General features: G+C 44.3%; 1 protein-coding gene across 6 annotated transcripts in view; it reads right to left on the reverse strand.

Moving 5' to 3' along the window:
• sh3kbp1 (SH3-domain kinase binding protein 1) overlaps nt 1-19,633 on the reverse strand; it is a 261,064-nt gene that overhangs the window by 47,879 nt on the left and 193,552 nt on the right. For all 6 annotated transcript variants that reach the window (XM_041211025.1, XM_041211026.1, XM_041211024.1 and 3 more), the window contains 3 exons: nt 16,799-16,900; nt 9,399-9,450; nt 2,411-2,509 (listed from right to left, as the gene is read on the reverse strand). In XM_041211025.1, the coding sequence (XP_041066959.1) occupies nt 2,411-2,509; nt 9,399-9,450; nt 16,799-16,900 (253 nt within the window). The remainder of the gene's footprint in view (nt 1-2,410; nt 2,510-9,398; nt 9,451-16,798; nt 16,901-19,633) is intronic.

Genomic DNA, 19,633 nt, shown 5'->3' on the forward strand with positions numbered 1-19,633 from the left:
TTCCTTAGTCCTGTTGAAGAGTCATACAGACTCGAAACATTAACTGTGTTCCGCTCCGCAGTTGCTGTCAGACCTGCTGAGTTTTTACAGGTATTTTTGTTTTGGATTTCCAGCATCCGCAGTTTTTTGCTTTTATGCTTTCATTTAGGAATGTTGTTAACTAAAATGATAAAACTCCAGTAATTTAAGCAAGATAGACATGGCCTGAATTCTACATGAAAGAGATACTAAATGCTGATTTCCAGAGCTAATTCAATGCAATTGCTTTTGAGTTTGCCAATGTGAAGCACAAAACTGATTAATCCTCACTCAGTATCAGTAAACTGCTCAAACAATAGGGAATTTGCTCTGCTGGCCATGTTACTCATTAATTAAAGAAAATACACATGCAGCTTCTGAAATTCTAAGCTCTTGATTTCAACTGTATGGCCAGGAAAAAGATAAAAATGAGGGTGAATCACATGAACACTGCTTCCCCCACCACCCCTAGAGAAACTAAAATATATCATTGTAGTTGGTGCCAAATAAAGCCCAAGGCTACTTCAGCAGAGAGCCCATAAGTACCGATGTATTACAGCATACGTGGTTATTTTATCATTTCTATGCCACAATCAGTCTGTAAAACATTATCAACTCGGTGCTTTGTAATCTTAAAATCAGTGCTAGGCAATTTAGAAGGGAAAGTCAGGAAACATTTTTCTATACAAAGGGGCTGTGGGAATTCTCAACTATCTCTCCAAAAAGCCGTTGATGCTGTGTCAATTAAAACCTTCAAGACGGAGATTGATAAATTTTTTGTTAGGTAAGGGTATTAAAGGAGATGGAGCTAAAGTGAGTAAAATGGAATTGAGATACAGATCAGCTATGGTCTAATTGAAAAGCGGAGTAGGCCAAAGGGGCTGAGTGGCCTACTCCTATGGTTAGAGGCTGTATGATGGCACAGTAAATTACTAGCTTTGCTTAACAACGATTAACTTGGTATTTTTCAGCTGGTATAAGCTTATCACTGAATTAGTAAGCTGGTGTGATAATACAATAATTTTTACATCCAGCTACTTGTTTACAAGGAACTAGTCTGAGACAGAATCAGAATATTACAGCCCAGAAATAGCTTATTTGGGCCTTCAAGTCTGTGCCCCTATTTGTTCTATTTGAACATCCAGTCTAATCTAATTTGCCCTCTTTTCCAACATATACTTTAATATTCATCTTTCTCAGGCAACTATCGAACTGCCTTGTAAAGCAACTTATACGCCCTGCTTCCATAAGGGTAGTGAAGAAATATTTTGGAGTATATCACTACATTTTTAAGATGAACAAAACCATTATCCTACGAATCTGTTAATGGTGCACTGGGCAAAGGTACCACGGACAGAAACTCCGCCGCCGAAATGGGCCCCGCCGCCATTTTGAGTGGGCAGGCCAATTAAGGCCCACTCAGCGGGCTGCCCAACGGGAGGGATTCCCCAACTGTCAAAGTGCTGTCTCAGGGAGAGTGCTAAAAGTTTAATAAATGTAAAAAATAGCAAAATAAAAAAATTATTAACATGACCCCCTCATGTGACAATGTCACACGAGATGGGACATGTTAATAGATATTACATAAAGTTTATTAGAGTTTTTAAAAACAGACATGAGACCTCATCCCACCAGTGGATGAGGTTTCATGTATTATCAGAAGCCCGCTGGGGCTCCTGGCCTGCCCGTCAGCCTTAAGGTTGGACGGGCAGGTGCTTTAATTGGGTTAATTATTCTGTCAATGGCCTTGATTAGCCATTGACAGGTCGGCGGGTGGACAGCTGATTTCGCTGTCCGCCCACCTTCCTGAATATTTAAATGGGGCGGGATGATGTCAGGGGTTCCTCCCACATTTTTTTTTTAATCGTCAGAGTGTGGACAAAGCCAGCATTTATTGCCTTGAGAAGTTGATGGTGGGTCGTCTTCTTGAACTGCTGGTAACAGTTTGACTGCCTTGCTCAACCAATTCAGAGTCAATCATATTGCTGTAGGACTTGTCACTTCTAGGTCAAACCAGCTGGTTTTCTTCCCTAAAGGACATCATTTAACCATTTAAAAGTTTATAACAATCCAAAAGCTTGAGTTTAAAAAAAAATGCTTATTACTTCCAATATTTTTAAAAACTCAATATCCCAAACTGCAATGGCAGGATTTTGGTTCATGTACTATTGAAGATTGGTTCTGGTTGAGAATTACTAGTTTTGTAATATAAATATTACACCACTGTACCTGTTCCTGGTTGGCCCATCTCAACCAAAGTGGTGTTGGGACAGGAAAAATATACACAAACTGTTCCTCCATATGTTCAGTGCATCTCAAATATGTTACAGCTGTCAGGCAACCACTCAGAGCTAAACCATCCCAGAGTTTAACCAAACAGCAGGTTTCATACCTTTGTCCTCCATCCTAGTTGGCAGAGAGTCCGGTCTTTCTGGAGGCATCCTTTTTGCTTCATTCTTTTTGTCCACTAGCGAACCCTCAAATTTGGATCCTAGCAAACCAAAAGTGACTAATGCTTTATTACAGAAGTTAGTGTTAAAAGAACCTAGAAAAATCCACACATGCACAAAACAGTGGTTGCCGGCATGGTAAACTTGCAGGAACATCAACTTGCTGAACAACTGTCAGAATAAACAACAGCTTCTCTTAGTTCTCTACCAAGCCTGTAGGTGAAACAAATCATCAGCAAATTGCTCTGTTCTGGGAAGGGGATGACTGCAATTTTCTGCCTGCTTTATTACAGCTGCCCTTCCGATGGGTGTCTGCATCACAGAGCACTACTGACTCAGTCCACCAACTGGGCAGAGCTGTGTTCTGCCATTGATTTCAATTGAGGAAAAGAAAACACATAGTTTTTGTTGCTAAATGATCGGAGACTTCATTTAAATATTAGACCCATTACACCACAAGTTACTAAGTATGATTGTTTTCCCCCCCACATTACTCCACAAAAACCACAAAATCAAATGGACTCCATAAAATTCCATCAATCTCAAAAGTAAATTTTAAACTGACCAGGAAATGCCACTGCAAATGAGTGACTGAAACTGGGCTCTGCCCCTGCAGGGTTTATTACTGTGCCTTTCTTCCTAACCATTTAGTTTACTGCCTGCTTTGCCGTGGCTCTTTTCAGGACTTGAGACCAAGGTGTTCGACTTCCCTATGAGCCAACAATGCCTTCCTGTTCTCAGTGGAGGAACTGTCAGAGCAGGATAGTTCTGACCAGTCAGACAGATAATCATTTCTGACAGTTATATGGATGAACAAGTAGCAAGTCTATTGGGCTCTGGGTGACATGAAATGCTACTTGAGTTATGTTTTATGCATTTCAAATCGTCTAATCTGAGTGTCCCTAACTGGTGTTCCATTGGTGCTCGAATTCAGTTCATATAAAATACTGCTTTCTGACTGTCTTGATAAAAGAACCATGAGGCAAAAAAGTCAAAGTTGTCCTCTCCAAATCATAAAATGGTTACAGCACAGAAGGATAACATTTGGCCTGTCATGTCCATGCCAGGTCTCTGCAAGAGCAACTCAGTTAGTCCCACTCACCTGCCTTTTCCTCATAGCACTGCATTTTTTACCTGCTCAGATAATTATTCTATTGCATTTTGAAAAATGTACAAAGACCTTGAAATTTTAACCAAAATTAGTACGGAACAAAATTACGTATTATGGAATACATTTATGCGTATCCATGAGCAGTAGTACTATAGTGTAGTGGTTATGTTCTTGAAGCAGTAATCTGGAAACCTGGGTTAATAGTGCAGTTTAAAAAAATTGAACTAAAAGCTCAATGAAAGTACTAGTGAAAGTTATCATGGAGCTGTCAGACTCAACAAAACACAATAGGCTTTCCTCCAGGGAAAGAAACCTGTTGTCCTTACCCAATCTGGCCATGTGACGCCAGTCCCACACAAATGGGTTTGACTTTTAACTGACCTCCGAAGTGACCAAGCAGGCCCACCAACACTTTTACAGAGTCAGTATGTCCACATCCCAAGACTCTGGAAAAACCTTAGTAAACTTTACCCAACAGCTTTCACGTTTTTTTTTGCTGTTCACTTAAATTTACTTCTTGCCTGTTTAATCTTCCATCCTTCTGCCCTTATTTTTCCTCCACTCATTTTAACATTTTTAAAATTTCCATTACATTGTTTCTATTTCTCATATTTATCATCCTTCAGGAGGTCAATGAACAAGACAGAGTTTCATGTGTGGACTCACCAGGAATGTACTTAAACTAAAATTCAATTCACAATGGATTGGAAGAAAGGAGAAACCTTCATCCCATCAGTCCATGCTGCATTCAGTTCCAGATCCCATAGAGAAAAAAGATCTAGCCCAATAGCAACCTGACACCTGTCATAAGCCGCCCAAATTTGATGAAGGATACAGACCCAAAATGTCACAAACTACCATTCCTCTTTATAAATCCCATCTGGCCTGTTGGGTTTTTCCAGTCTTTTCTCTTGCGTAATTGAGCTAGCGACACTACTAACATTGTGCAAGAGGTGCTGTATTACACCTGTCCCTTTTCTCCCCACAAACACCTGTTTTCTTACTATGCCCTGGGCCCACACACAAACTGCGCACAAACTGCATATACTAGAAAATAGTTTAGTCATGAGGCAAATCATGAAGAGAGTACTGAAAACTACTCAGTGCGCACACCGCCCATTTTCTTTTGCAAATTTACTTTTCTTAACCTATATTAATAACTTGGGTGTACAGGGCACAATCCAAAATTTGCTGATGATGTAAAGCTTGGACGTATAGTGAACTGTGAGGAAGGTAGTGATAAGATTTCAAGAGGATATGGACAAGCTGGTGAAATTGGCAAACGTGTCAAAGTAATATAACGAAGGGAAGTGTGAATTGATACGGTTGGTGCAATTTTAATAGAAATAACGAAGACAGGCAATATAAAACTGAAGGGCACAACTTTAAAGGAGATACAAGAACAAAGATCTGGGGGCACATATGCACAAATCGTTGAATCACAGAATCTCAGAATTTTAATGCACAGAAAGAGGCCATTCAGCCGATCGTGTCTGCACTGGCTCTAAATATGAGCATTAACACCTAGTACCATTGCTCTGCCTTTTCCCTGTACCCCTACACATTGATTGTTTGAATAGAAACAATCATCTAATTCCTTCTTTAGTGCCTCGATTGAACCTGCCTCCTCCACGCTTCCAGGCAGTGCATTCCAGACCTGATTCACTCGTTGTGTGCAAAAGCTTTTTTCTCACATTACATTTGCTTCTTTTGCAAATCACTTTAAATCTGTGCCTTTTGTTCTTGATCCTTTTACAAGTGGGAACAGCTTCTCCTTATCTACTTTGTCCAACCCCCTCATGATTTTGAACATCTCTAAAAAATCTCCCCTTAGCTTTCTTGACTCCAAGGAGAACAGTTCCAACCTCTCCAATCTATCCTCATAGCTGTAGTTTCTCATCCCTGGAACCATTCTTGTAAACCTCTTCTGCACTCTCCAATGCGTTCACATCCTTCCTATAATGTGGTGCCCAGAACTGTACACAATACTCCAGCTGAGGTCTTATGAGTGTCTTAGATAAATTCAGTATAACTTCCTTGCTCTTGTACTCTCTGCCCCTATTAATAAAGCATACAGTAACCTGGGCTTTATTAATCCACATTAATAAAGCCCAGGATACTGTATGCTTTATTAACTGCTCTCTCCACCTGTCCTGCCACCTTCAATGATCTATGCACATATACATCCTGGTCTTTCTGCTCCTGCACCCCCTTCAAAATGTCACCCCTTATTTTATATTGTCTGTTCATGTTCTTCCTACCAAATTGCATCACCTCCCATTTATCTGCATTGAACTTCATCTGCCACCTATCTGCCCACTCCACCAACTTGTCTATGTCCTTTTGAAATTCTACATTGTCCTCCTCGCAGTTTACAATACTCCCAAACTTTGAAATTGTCCCTGGCACACCAAGATCTAGATCATTAATATACATCAGGAAAAGCAAGGGTCCCAATCCTGGGGAACTCCACTACAAACTTCCTCCAGCTGAAAAAATAACCATTGACCATTATTCTCTGCTTCCTAATTTTCAGCCAATTTTGAATCCACATTGCTACTGTCCCTTTTATTCCATGAGCAATAACTTTACTCACAAGTCTGTTGTGTAGCACTGTGTCAAATGCCTTTTGAAGGTCCATGTACACCACATCAACAGCATTACTCTCATTGACCTTTCCTATTGCCTCTTCAAAAAACTTCAGCAAGTTAGTTAAACATGATTTCCCTTCTGGAAATCCATGCTGGCTCTTCCTTCTCAACCCATGTTTTTCCATGTGACTACTAATTCTATCCTGAATAATTGCTTCGAGAATCTTGCCCACCACTGAAGTTAAACTGACTGGGCTGTAATTGCTGGGCTTATCCTTCCAACTTTTTTGAACAAGAGTATAATGTTTGCAATTCTCCAGTCCTCTGGCACCACCCCTGAGTCTAGGGAAGACTGAAAAATTATGGCCGGTGCCCCTGCAATTTCTACTCTTACTTCTTTCAATATCCATGGATGCATCTTATCCGGTCCCGGTGCTTTGTCAACTTTAAGTATCGACAGTCTATTCAACACTTTCTCCTTATCAATTCTGAACCCTTCTAGTGACAGAGTTTCCTTGTCTGTCACCATTGCATCTAACTCCTTGGTAAAGACAGATGCAAACTTCTAATTTAATACCTCAGCCATGGCCCCTTCATCCATGTCTAAATTCCCTTTTAGGTCCCTAATTGGCTCTACTCCTCTTCTTACCGCCCTTCTACTATATATATATATATATATGCCTATAGAAGATTTTAGAATTCCCCTTTATGTTGGCTGCAGTCTTTTCAGTATGAGTCTTTTCTCATAATCCCTCTTCGCTTCTCTATTATGCTTTTTCACCTCCCCTCTGAACCTTCTGTATTCCACTTGGTTCTTAATTGTATTTTCCAGCTGACACCTGTCATAAGCACACTTTTTCTTCTTTATCTCATGTGGCAGGGTAGGTTGAGAAAGTGATTAAGAAGGCATATGAGAGCTTCAGCTTTATAAATTGAGGCACACAGCACAAAAGCAAGGAAGTTATGATGAACGTTTATAAACATTAGTTCAGCCTCAACTAATGTATTGTGTCTAATTCTGGGTACAGCACTTTAGCAAGGGATCAGAAGGCTTTAGAGAAGGTGCAGAAAAGATTTACAGGTAAGGTTCCAAGGATGAGAAGCTTCAGTTATATGGATAGACAAGAGAAGCTGGGGCTGTTGTTCCTGGAGGAGGTTGAAATGAGATTGCTAGAGGTGTTCAAAACTATGAGGGTTCAATAAATAGACATATTTTAGTATATATTGAGATATATTGTTCCCATTAGCGAAAGGACCGAAGAACCAGAAGACAGATTAAAGTGACTGCATAAGAGCTAAAGGCGACATAAGGAAAAACATTTTTATGCATCTGTGATGTGCTTGAAAGGCTGGCAGGGGCAGATTCATTTGTGCCTTTCAAGAGGGAATTGGATAAGCAACTAAAGGGAAAAAAATTACAGGACTGCAGGGAAGAGGTCCACAGAATGGGACTACCTACAATATTCTTGCAGAGCCAGCACAGACTGGATAGGCTGAATGGCCTCCTTCTGTGCTGTAACTATTCTATAATTTTGTGAAAGAGAAAACTAAATGTCTACTAAAATTATTTCACTCAACAGAATCAAACTGGTAGTGTCTGGATTATCCTCACTGACAGGAACAGACCACAAGCAGTTCTGACAGGGTTAGATCATCAGGTGATCTCAGTGATTATGTCTGAACATGAGATTTGCTTGAGGATTGTACAATGAAAAGGTGCAGAAGTATTTCTGCTAGCATTTAAATGGGCCATGCTTTATTCCAAATTTTTGCTTTCTCTTTGCTGAAAACAGAATGTTTATAAAATGTACATTTTGAAAATATGGCTAATAGGTCAATCTTTCACCCTTATTAATCACAACTTTTGACCTAGCTTTCAAATGTTTAAAGTCTCAAAGCAAAAGGAAAGTGCTTTTGAATATATGTACCAAACTGCAGCAGTGTGATGCAAACTCACAACCGCATTTATTTCCAAATTAAATGAAGGGAAAGTAGCAAGCAGACTGCATTTATTCCCTATAGGATGGTAAAATCAGAGGGGAACTCAGCCCAGTCCAGTTTCTGCAGTGTGCTCTTGTGATGTTGATGGATGCCAAAGTGAGGGAGGAAGGAAGGGAGAGGGAAAAGAGGGTGACGAGAGAGAGAGAGAGAGAGAGACAGACACAGACATGCACGGAGATAGAGAAAGAATGAGTGGATATAAATATATGTGAAGTTCTTTGAAAACGTTATTCTTCTTACCAGGCAATAAAGCAGATATACAACAGCAATCTGTACAATTCTGAAGAGAAATTATACACAGCAGTTTTCATACCTGCTGGGGTTTATTCATAAAAAACAGCCCATCACTAGTAATGGACAATGCCCACTAGATGGCACACCACTAATGCTCAACAAAGGAATTTCCCACTTTGTGGCCAGGCATAATCAGGAGCAATTAAATAGCAAAATCAACAAATCTAGTTCTGTCGAAGGGTCATGAGGACTCGAAACGTCAACTCTTTTCTTCTCCGCCGATGCTGCCAGACCTGCTGAGTTTTTCCAGGTAATTCTGTTTTTGTTTTGGATTTCCAGCATCCGCAGTTTTTTTGTTTTTAAATCTATTATATTGTTAGAGCAAAGTATGTGAACATTACATCATCATCTTGCTTGAATTTATCTGTTTTTATTTCTTATTAATTTGAAACTTCCAAGCTGTTGATACTCAGTTAGTGTTCTCAGGCATACAAAATCAAAAGAGGAAACAACAGCAAATAAAAAATATAAGCAGTTGCTAGTGTATGGGAGGCCAAGTGTTACCCTACAGTGGGAGGTTAGGCATTCCCATCTTACATAGATGAATTCCTAACAGATGAATTTCAAACATAGGTCAGTTTGCTAAAAATGATAAGCTTCATTTTTTAAAAAAAATTAATGGAAAATAATCTGATAATTTGCAAATCTTATGTATCAAAACACATTTATTCTACCATTAAATAATTCAATCTACTAAGAGTAGAGAATATTTATGTACAGTTTGCACCCAAGGTAAATTAATTATTTGCTGCTACCTTTAGGTGAAATTTGACAGGAGATTGTCCAGATTTGATGGAATTATTATTTCAAACAACTTTTGTGGATCAAACTTGATGGCACTTTTGATCAAGTCTTGTGCAATCAGAGGAAATGGTACTTTGCATTTATTTATACTTCAATCAATTGGAATAATTTATAACTAATAAATATTACCTGATAATGGTTTGACAGCTGGAGCCGAAGGAGGTGGAGGCTTCTTAGGTCGCTAGGAATACAATAAACAAGTTAATATTGATGGGCACACATTCAATTCAAAACTACAATATATGCTGTGTCCCAAAAAATGTTAGACAATATCTTAGCGGAACTATAGTGTCCTAACACTGATGGTGTAACATCCTATCTAGGTGAATGTGAATGTTAAAAAAAAAAGCTCAATGTCACAGATGGCACAGAAAAGTTCAATGTTCCTCCTGTACAAAATGGTTTCAGTTGGGAGAAAAAAGTCAGAATTCTGAAGCATAGAATTCATCTTGTGGACTTTACAAACACAATCTACAAATAATAACAATGCAGGATGGTAGTGCTGAGTATGTAGTCGGGGATTAACTTTTATGCTCAAATTGCGTACAGATTATCTTCTTACAACAGGATTCCTCAGGTACAGGAATCAACTCTATCGAAAGTGCCAAGAAAATCCCACATTTGTTCCCCAGTTAACTGATCTTAGCCAGATATAACAGGCTTGGTCTCTCCAACTTTCAGACAACCCTTGTGAAAATGTACACTTTCCTTTCAGCTCTGGGAGCGAGATCTGAATTTATCCCAGACTGAGGAGATAAAAATCTCCACTTTCTGCTGACTGCCAATTTAGGTTAGATTAGACTGCCTCAATCCACTTCCAATCAACAACATTAAGGCCAGAATCTTCAGGTTGGCGGCGCGGGTGGACCCCGCTTGCCGATGCGTAAAATGACGCAGGGTGATGTCGGGCGTGCGTCCAACGTCACCGCGTGTCATTCAGATCTTCAGTTCGGTGGGTGTGTGCCGGAGTCAGCTGTGTGCCCGCTGAACTGTCAAACGCCTATTAAGACCATTTAGATATCATATAAAATAAAGTAACAGAGCTGCCTGTTCAACCTTAAGGTTGGCGGGCAGGTGAAGGGCCCAGATGGCCTTCGCATTTATCACAAAACCTTATCCATGGGCAGGATTTTCCAAGCCCGATGGTGGCGGGCGTGATAGGTGGCATGCGGGGATAATATGGCGGGGCCTACTTCACGACGGCAGGATGCGATCTTCTGCTCAGCCCGCCGACGGTCAGCAGGGAGCTAATTGTAATACATTAGCAAATAATGAAAAGGCCATCCACCAGGCTCTTGGAACCCCACAGTATAGTTTGTCCATGGCAGCGGGAAAGCACACTAACGTGTTTCACAACAGCACACAGGCGGCATGCACTTGGCAGCCTTTACTTTGGGGGAACTGAGGTGAGTGAGCAGCAGCGTTTTCCACAGCTCGCCCATTGTTTACAGGCCTCAGGGGCGCCAAGGGAGGGGTGTGGGGGGAACTGATGCCTGGCTTCAGATGCGACTGCTGAGGGGTGGAGGCTGTCCGGAGGCAAGTGCTGACCGGCCCCGCAGGCGACTGCTAAGGGGGTGGGGTCGAGTGTTGCCCTGGCGCTGCATCCCACGTGCAGGCAACTGAGGTGGGGGGCAGGATAAACGAGGGGAATGGCCAGGCATTAGGGACACCTGTATAAACTGACCATGCCTCTGCAACTAAGACAGATTGGACTTAGCCATATTGATATGATTGATGACTGGGGTCAGGCTCCTAACCTGCCCACCCACACAAGCATCGCAGAGGCACCAAAGGGCCACCAAGCGCTCCATACCTTACCCAACACCACCCCCAACCCCGCCCCCCCGCACAGGCTTCAAGTCCACCACCACTTTATTGGACCACAGAGCGGTCGGACTGCACATGTTGTACAATCTCCTCACCAACGCTGGCCATGTAGCAGTCACCGCTGGAGGCGCTCACAGCCCCTTCCAATCTCAGCATCCTGGTTTGGACCAGTGAGCCCCACATCGAAGGTTGACAGGGCAGCTATGCAGTGCACTCAACTCTGGCCATCTGAGGGTTGAGCAGCAGTCTCTGGAAGTATTAAGGGCCAGGAAAGATGCTAAGTACAGCCATGATAACCACATCTCTCTCTCTCTCTCTTTCTTTCATGCTGCAGGAGGACCACGTAAGGATCATGGATCCTGATGGCCTACAGAGATCGTAGAAGGAGGAGGAGAGAGCAACTGAGGCACCTGGCTGGGCAAAGGCAGGAGCAGCAACCTCATGAAGAAGGGGAAGCAGGGGCTCCTTCACACGCTGCCCATTAGCCGTGGCTGGTCGGCACCTAGTGACCCCCAGGGTCTATAGACTCCGCCTGCCATTCCTGCAGATGACTGAGAACCAGTGTCGCTGACCAATGTGCATGTCTAGGGACCTAGTGGCTCACATCTGCCACTTACTGCAGGACTTGGTGCCAAGGGGACATGGAGGGCATCCACTGCCAGTAGCTGTGAAAGTGACTGCGGTGCTCAATTTCTATGCCAGTGGCTCCTTTCAGGGCTCCACAGGTGACCTCTGTGGGATTTCACAATCCCCCACCCACAAATACATCCATGAGGTCACAGATGCCATCTTCTCCATGGCACACAACTTAGTGCATTTTGCCCAGAACTGGGACAGCCAGGATGTCAGGGCCTTTAGATTCGCCCTGATCTCGGGATTCCCACAGGTGCAGTGTGCGATTGGCTGCACTCATGTGACGCTCAGTCTCCATCGCTACAATCAGTGGACTTCATTAACCAGGGCTTCCACTTACTGAATGTGCAGTTGGTGTACGACCACCAGAAACACATCCTGCAGGTATGCGCACAGTTTCCAGGGAGTGTGCACGACGCCTACATCCTGAGTCGTTCACAGATCCCTGCAGTCTTCCAGGGTCCACAGAGGCTGCAGGGCTGCCTCCTTGGGGACAAGGGCTACCCGCAGAGGCCATGGCTGATGACACCTGTGTGTCGGCCTCAAACAGTAGCAGAATGACGCTATAATGAGGCTCATGCAGCAGCTCGCAACTTGGTGGAGCAAACCATTGGGATGCTGAAGATGTGGTTCTAGTGCCTGGAAAGGTCTGGCTGTGCCCTGCAATACTGTCCCGCAGAGGGTGTCACACATCGTCATCATCTGCTGCGCCCTTTACAACCTGGCGCTACAACAGGGTGAGGAGCTAGCTGAGGAGGGGATGGAGGAGTTGCGTGTCTCCTCCAATGAGGACGACGCTGACAGGGATGAGGGTGAGGGGGTCCTCAGTGGTGATGATGACTGCGGTGAGGCTCTCACACTGGCTAGACGAGGCAGACATACTTGGGAGGCCCTCAAAGCTGTCAAGTTTGTGGAGGATGATGACGACATGCAGTGAGGTGTTCCCGTCGATCCTCACTTCACAGCAGTGAACGTTTGACTCTATTCTGGCTTATCTCAGCATCAATACCCTCTGAGAGAATGCTTCTGTCATGGGGATGCAGTAAAGAACCTAATAGTTGCTCAATCGCAGGAGGATGATGACAACATGCAGTGAGGGCACTCCATAGATCTTCACAAAGCCTCTGAGAATGTCTGACTCCTGTCTGGTCGAGGGCAGCTCACTGGCTACATGATCAGGGCCATCTCAGAGACGCAGCCATGAAACTTTAGATGCATCTGATGCTGTGTCCGCCTTCAGCACTTCAGGAGCTGGTGCACAGCGTCACTTGTCACTGATGCTGGTGTGATTGGGGTCAGCCCCATCTTAAAGGTGCTGAGAGCACACAGAGTATGAGAGAACTCTGTGGTGCCTGCCCACTACATTCTGGCAGCAATGACCAGCACTGCCAAGGTGCAGGCATCTGTAATGTTTCCAGGCAGTGAGAGACTGGACCATTATTGTGGTCTGAAGGCCACACAGAGAACAGGGAAGAGGCCCTGGACTGAGACACCTGCCTTTTATCTTGTGCAGAAAGGTTTCACATCAGAGTGACAAATGTTGCTCATGAGAACAAGGAGCCATAGGCAGGGAGACATTCTTGGGAGTTTATTGACAATTGAACATTATGTACAAGTGATTAACACCTGTGTCCAGGCTGTGCAACTGATTCTCCTTAACTGGGATGTTTTATCGACCTCTTTAATCACACTTCGATTTGATATTTGTAAGTTTCCTTTAAATTTTGTCTTTGGTTTTGCAGTTCTCTAATTTAAGGGCTGTGTTTATTTTATCCCTCGTTTTGTTAATTCAGTTTATTTGGTTGGCTCCAAACGAGTTAATTCTCCTTAACAGTCCTAACCCTGCAGCTACGTCTTGGTGCTCCCAGGGCATCCGCAGCAGAGGTAGAAGCAGACTGCTGACTGTGATGCACTGTCTGTGATGACTTTGGTGGGCATCCTCTGGAGGGCCGAGACTTGAAGGGCCCCGGCCTGCTCTGGGGGCCCTGCTGTGTGGTAGTGACACCCTCCTTGGCCTGTGAAGTTGGATCTGTGGAGGTCACAGGAAGAGGGGAGTCAGATAGGCCAGTCACTCCCAGAGTCACCTGAGTGGATGTCCCTGGAGTGCGCACCTGCTGAACCTCCTCCCTATGGGTGCCCGAGTTCCCCTGGCTGACTCCGCGAACAGAAAGGGTTGCTGAAGTGAGATCGAGCTGCCCAGCATCCTTCTCGCATACACACTGTTGTGGGCCAACTATGGCTTCAATGATGGAGTTAAGCCCGCGCAGCAGTGGTGTCCTGGACCAAGGTATCCATGGCAGTCGCCATCCTGCCAGTGTTGACCTCAGTGCGTTGCAATGCCGGCGCTATCACCTCAGCTTGAAGATGGACAGACTCCTCCATCGTGCCTTGCAATCTGAGGAGTGAGTGGCCATCCCTTCCTGATGTTCCCGAGCTTGCCTTTGTAGCTCCAGCAACTGTGCCATGACCGAGTCCAGAGGCTCCTCATCTCAACAACTCAGGACTTAGCAACGTTCTGGCCTCCAGCAGTCCTCTGAGTGCCATGGACCTGGGAAGTCCCCGCCTCCACCTGCTGTGGATCAGAAAGTGCAGTGTGCCCACCAGATTGCGATCCCAAGGCTACTCTAAAGCTAGGTCCCACTGAGGTATGTGTCTCTACTCTGTTGGAGGCACTGTGGTGGGAATTCAGGGAGGGTGCCTTCAGATTCCTCTTCAGAGGTTTCTTCTGAGCTTGATTGGAGGCCCTGGGTCATGGACTCCGTCCCTTCCCAGATGTGCCTGCAAATGTAAGGGGAGATAATTCGCATATGGCAGTGGCCTGTGAAACAGGACACATCACTCACAGCATGGTTATCTGACGGATGTTGCACTGCTGGATCCTCACTTGGTAGAGCAGCACTGACCTCACCATCTGCACAGGACCGGTCCCGGTCATCAGTGGCCAGTTGGATGGCTCTGTTTTCAAATTCTGTCAGAACTTTGATCTCTGGCATCCCGCCACCTGTCTGCAACCTTTCCCTCCTGTTACGAGCCAGTTTGTGCTGCGTGGATAGAGATGGGGAGAGTGTATCTGGACACCTGCCAGGCCAGATGACAGGTGTGCCTGGCCTTTGTGGGTGTTGAATGGTCCCATGGATGGGCTGAGGACAATGATGGTGTGTGTGAAAAAGTGAATGGTGACATCCCTTGCACTAACAGTGAGTGAGGGCCCAGTGAATGTGTGATGGGTTTGAGAGTGAGAGAGTTGGGAATGATAAAAAGAGTGACTTACCCTGGCGGAAGGGAGGAGATCATTCATTCTTTAGTGGCACAGGGTGGCTGCCCTCTTCTGAAGGGTGTTGGCGCTGACCAACACTCCCAAGTGCCTCCCAAGCCAGGTTGGTGACATTGCTATCCATCCTGCGGCCAGAACGGGGTCAATTCACCAATCAGGGAATAGCCTTTTCCAGTCCTCTAGGACCAGCAACTTTGAAGTAATGTAGTAGACCCAATGTTGAAACTGACTTTATGCTGAACAAAGATTTGGAGAACATGTAAAGGCTTCAGGCTGAAGAAAGAGAACTCTCAGATAAGATTTGCACTGCAGGTGACGAGTTGTACACAGCCCTGCTTTGAGAGATGTTATTCTTTTGTTTTATTCTATTCCCCCTACACCCTGCTGCTCCAGAGGGCACCAATTCCATGATGGCTGGCAGCCCTTCACGCCATTTCCAGCAGCAGGAACCCTTGCGGGTCATGCTTTCGAAGCAAGTGGTTCCCTTTCCTGCGTTTTTGTCAGTACCAGCCCTCAGCATCATACACAACTATTAGAAACACAGAAATATAAAAAAATTAAAACGCAGAGGAAGCGATTTGGCTGATTGTGTCTGTGCTAGCCAAAAAGAGCTATCCAGCCTAATCCCACTTTCCAGTTCTCGGTCCATAATGCAGTTTTCTTTTAAATGCAATGTGCATTTCCTCCTCTAACATTCTTTCAGGCAGCGTTCCAGAAGAACCATCTGGGTCGAAAGTATTCTCCTCATCTCCCCTCTAATCCTTCCATCAATCACTTTAAATCTATGGCTCATGTTTAATGACCTCTCTAACAAGGGGGATAGGTCTTTCCGATCCATTCGATCCAGGCTCCTCAAATAGATCTCCCCAAAGCCTTCTCTGTTCCAGAGGGGAAAAAACCTAGCCTATCCAATCTGTTCTCAAAGCAGCCCCGACAACTGACCCCAAAGGATCCTCCTGACCATCCTCCCCCCACCCCACCCCACCCCAACCACCACCCCCGGACCAGTTAAGTAGGTGTTTATTTCTTCTAATTTCTGCGGGCCAGCACTTTCTGATGCTAGTTGGAGGTTACAGTCCATTATTTCCCTGGTGTATAGATTCAGATGCTACTTCCATTTCCTTTGTATTTAGGCCCAGTCCTTGCCTTCATGGTTTTCCTTGGACTTTTGACATCATTTTGCTTTACAGAAAGCTGGCTTTTAATCCTTATCCTTTTCTTCCTTTAGTACCCAACTCCTTAGTCACCAAAGGCAGAAGCAAGTATTCTCGGTCCTAACCAAATCATTACACCTTTGGGGTCATTACCATTAGTGACTTTGAAACAACAGTGAACTACCTGAGTAATAATAGAAATGTAAGTCCATGTTAACTCCATAGTTATTAAAAATTATTTAAAAAAACACTATGGAACATTAAAAATAATCTAATATTTAGCTTTCTTTAATGTGTAGAGAAAAATAGTCAAATGAATTAAAATAGCAAATTGGTTAGAGGCATTCTAATGGTAATTCTGCCCCTCCTCTGAACCTCTTACTTCAAGAGCTGCTTATACTTTTAAGGCTTAATTTCTTGCCAAGAAAATAACACTTTCCAAGTACAGTCTCAGTAGACAGAAGAGAACAGATGGTGCTCTACACTTCAGTAATTAATTCAACATGTTTTGCTGAATTGGTCTTTTGGGTATAAATTAAGTTGCACATTTTCATAAACTTATCTGACTCCTTTAAAAAAATGGAAGAACAGTTGCTAGTGCTGTACAAGATCAAGTTACAAGGTGGCAGAAAGGCACTTACCTCTTTTTCAAAATCAGGTGGCAGAAGTTTAACAAAGTTATCTGGAAAAACTCCCCGTTTACCATTGATTTCACCTTCCCACCATCCAGCATCTGCACATTCCTACAGAAAAGAAATGAAGAATTAGAACCAGATCTAGAGATTCTCCTCCTATAATTAATATAATTATAATATAGGGTTCCCAATCCTCCCAGAATGAATGGATTTTCACCAAAATCAGATACCACCGTCCGAATGCTACATTCAGCAGCCTGAGAGGTCAACCATTTAAACTTCCTGTCACAGTGGCCCTCACTCCCCCTATGACATCATTGGTTGGAGAAGCCAGCATTTCCCACAGAGACAAGAGCAGGAGTAGCAAGCGATGTGTGGGAGTGGCACTGGAAGGGAAGTAACTGGTTAAAGAATCAGTGAATCCCAAGGACCTTACTCTGGGTTATCATCCTTGGCCAGATCCCAGGACATGGTGGGAGATCTGGTTAGGGACCAATAACCCTTTGTTTAAAGTAGATACAGGTTGAGATTTACGATATCTACTTTTGGAATAAAGCCACAAGATTCCACGGGTTTTGAACAAACAAAAACAAAAATACAAGAAAAAGTTCAGAAAGGTAAAAACAATTTACAATACACATCTTATACTCTAACATTCAGGGCAAGTATGAGGTACAGGGAAATTAACAGATGAACTATGGTCAAACACCACACTACAGAGTAAATGACAGATGTAACCAAAACAGAGCCCATGGATTTCTCAAGAACCCATGCAGACGTCAGTAAACACCAAGTCAAACAATCACACAAACTCTGTCTCACAAGGGATTCTCAGTTTCGCCTTCAAAGGTCTCCCCTTGGAATTCTCTCCAAATGTCGGTCCCACTCAGGCAGCTTTAACAACGGCCCACCTCATAGGGTTTCAATCTCACTTTCCGAGATTCCTTCTCCCTGGATTCCCAAGTCTGCACTTCGGCCTCTATTTACTGCCGTAATTTCAGCTCTTTTCTTGACAGCTAGTTTCACTGAACTGGCACTACCCGGGTTACTGAAACAGTGGCCGGTAACGTCCTTAATAGGGAAGGAAATCTGCCATCCTGCCTGTGACTCCAGATCCGCAGTCATGTGGTTGACTCTTAAATGCTCTCTGAAATGGTCTAACAAGCCACTTAGTTGTATCAAACCACTAAAAAGTCAATAAAAAGAAATGAAACCGGACCGATCACACGGCATTGACCTAGGCACCAGAAACAACAATGGGAAACCCAGCCCTGTCGACCGTACTAACATTTGAGGGTTTGTGCCAAATTTGGGAGAGCTGTTTCACAGCCTGACATAGTCATACTCACAGAATCATACCTTACTAATCATGTCCCAGGCACCACCATCACCATCCCTGGGTATATCCTGTCCCACTGGCAAGGCAGACCAACAGAGACAGCGGCGGTGGCACAGTGGTATACACTCGTTAGGAAGTTGCCCTGGGAGTCCTCAACATCCACTCCGGACTCCATGAAATCTCATGGCATCAGTTCAAACATGGGCAAGAAAACCTCCTGCTGATTACCACTTACCACTCCCGCCCTCCCCAACCCCCACTTCAGCTGATGAATTGGTACTCCTCCATGCTGAACATCACTTGGAGGAAGCATTGAGAGTGGCAGGGATGTAGAATGCACTCTGGGTGGGACTTCAATGTCCATCACCAAGAGTAGCTCGGTAGCACCACCACAGACCAAGCTGGCCGAGTCCTAAAGGACATTGATGCTGGGCTGGTCTGTGGCAGGTGGTGAGGGAACTAACCTCACCAACCTGCCTGCCGCAAATGCATCTGTCCACGACAGTATCGGTAGGAATGACCACCGCACAGTCCTTGGGGAGATGAAGTCCCGTCTTCACACTGAGGCTACCCTCTATCATATTGTGTGCCACTACACTATGCTAAATGGGATAGGTTTCGAACAGATCTAGCAACTCAAGACTGGGCAGACATAAGGCGCTGTGGGCCATCAGCAACAGCAGAACTATACTCAACGATAATCTGTAATCTCATGGCTGGCATATCCCTCACTCTACCATTACCACCAAACCAGGGGATCAACCCTGGTTCAATAAACAGTGCAGGGGGACATGCCAGGAGCAGCACCAGGCATACCTAATAATGGGACGTCAACCTGGTGAAGCTACAGCACAGGGCTACTTGAGTGCCAAACAGCAAATGCAGCAAGTGACAAACAGGGCTAAGCAATTTCACAATCAATGGGTCAGATATAAGTTCTGCAGTCCTGCCACACCCAGTCGTGAACGGTGGTGGGCAATTAAACAACTCACTGGAGGAGGCGGCTCCAGAATTATCCCTATCTTCAATGATGGGAGTCACCAGCACCTAATTGCAAAAGACAAGGCTGAAGCATTAGTAACCATCTTCAGCCAGAAGTGCTGAATGCATGATCCATTTTGGCCTCTTCCTGAAGTCGCCAGCATCACAGAAACTAGTCTTCAGCCAATTCAATTCACTCCAAGTGGTATCAGGAAACAGCTATAGGTACTGGATACGGCAAAGGCTATGGGCCCTGACAATATTCCATTAATAGTGCTGAAAACTTGTGTCCAGAACTTGCTACGCCACTGCCAAGCTGTTCCAGTCCAGCTACACCATTGGCATCTACCTGGCTATGTGAAACTTGCCAGGTATGTCCAGTACACAAAAAACAGGACAAATCAAACCACTCTCTATTAACAGTAAAGTGATGGAAGGGATCATCAATATTGTTATCAAGCAGCACATGCTTAGCAATCACCTACTCACAGATGCTCAGTTTGGGTTCCTCCAGGGTCACT

The sequence above is a fragment of the Carcharodon carcharias genome, chromosome 18, assembly GCF_017639515.1.
Source record: "Carcharodon carcharias isolate sCarCar2 chromosome 18, sCarCar2.pri, whole genome shotgun sequence".
Lineage (NCBI taxonomy): Eukaryota > Metazoa > Chordata > Chondrichthyes > Lamniformes > Lamnidae > Carcharodon > Carcharodon carcharias.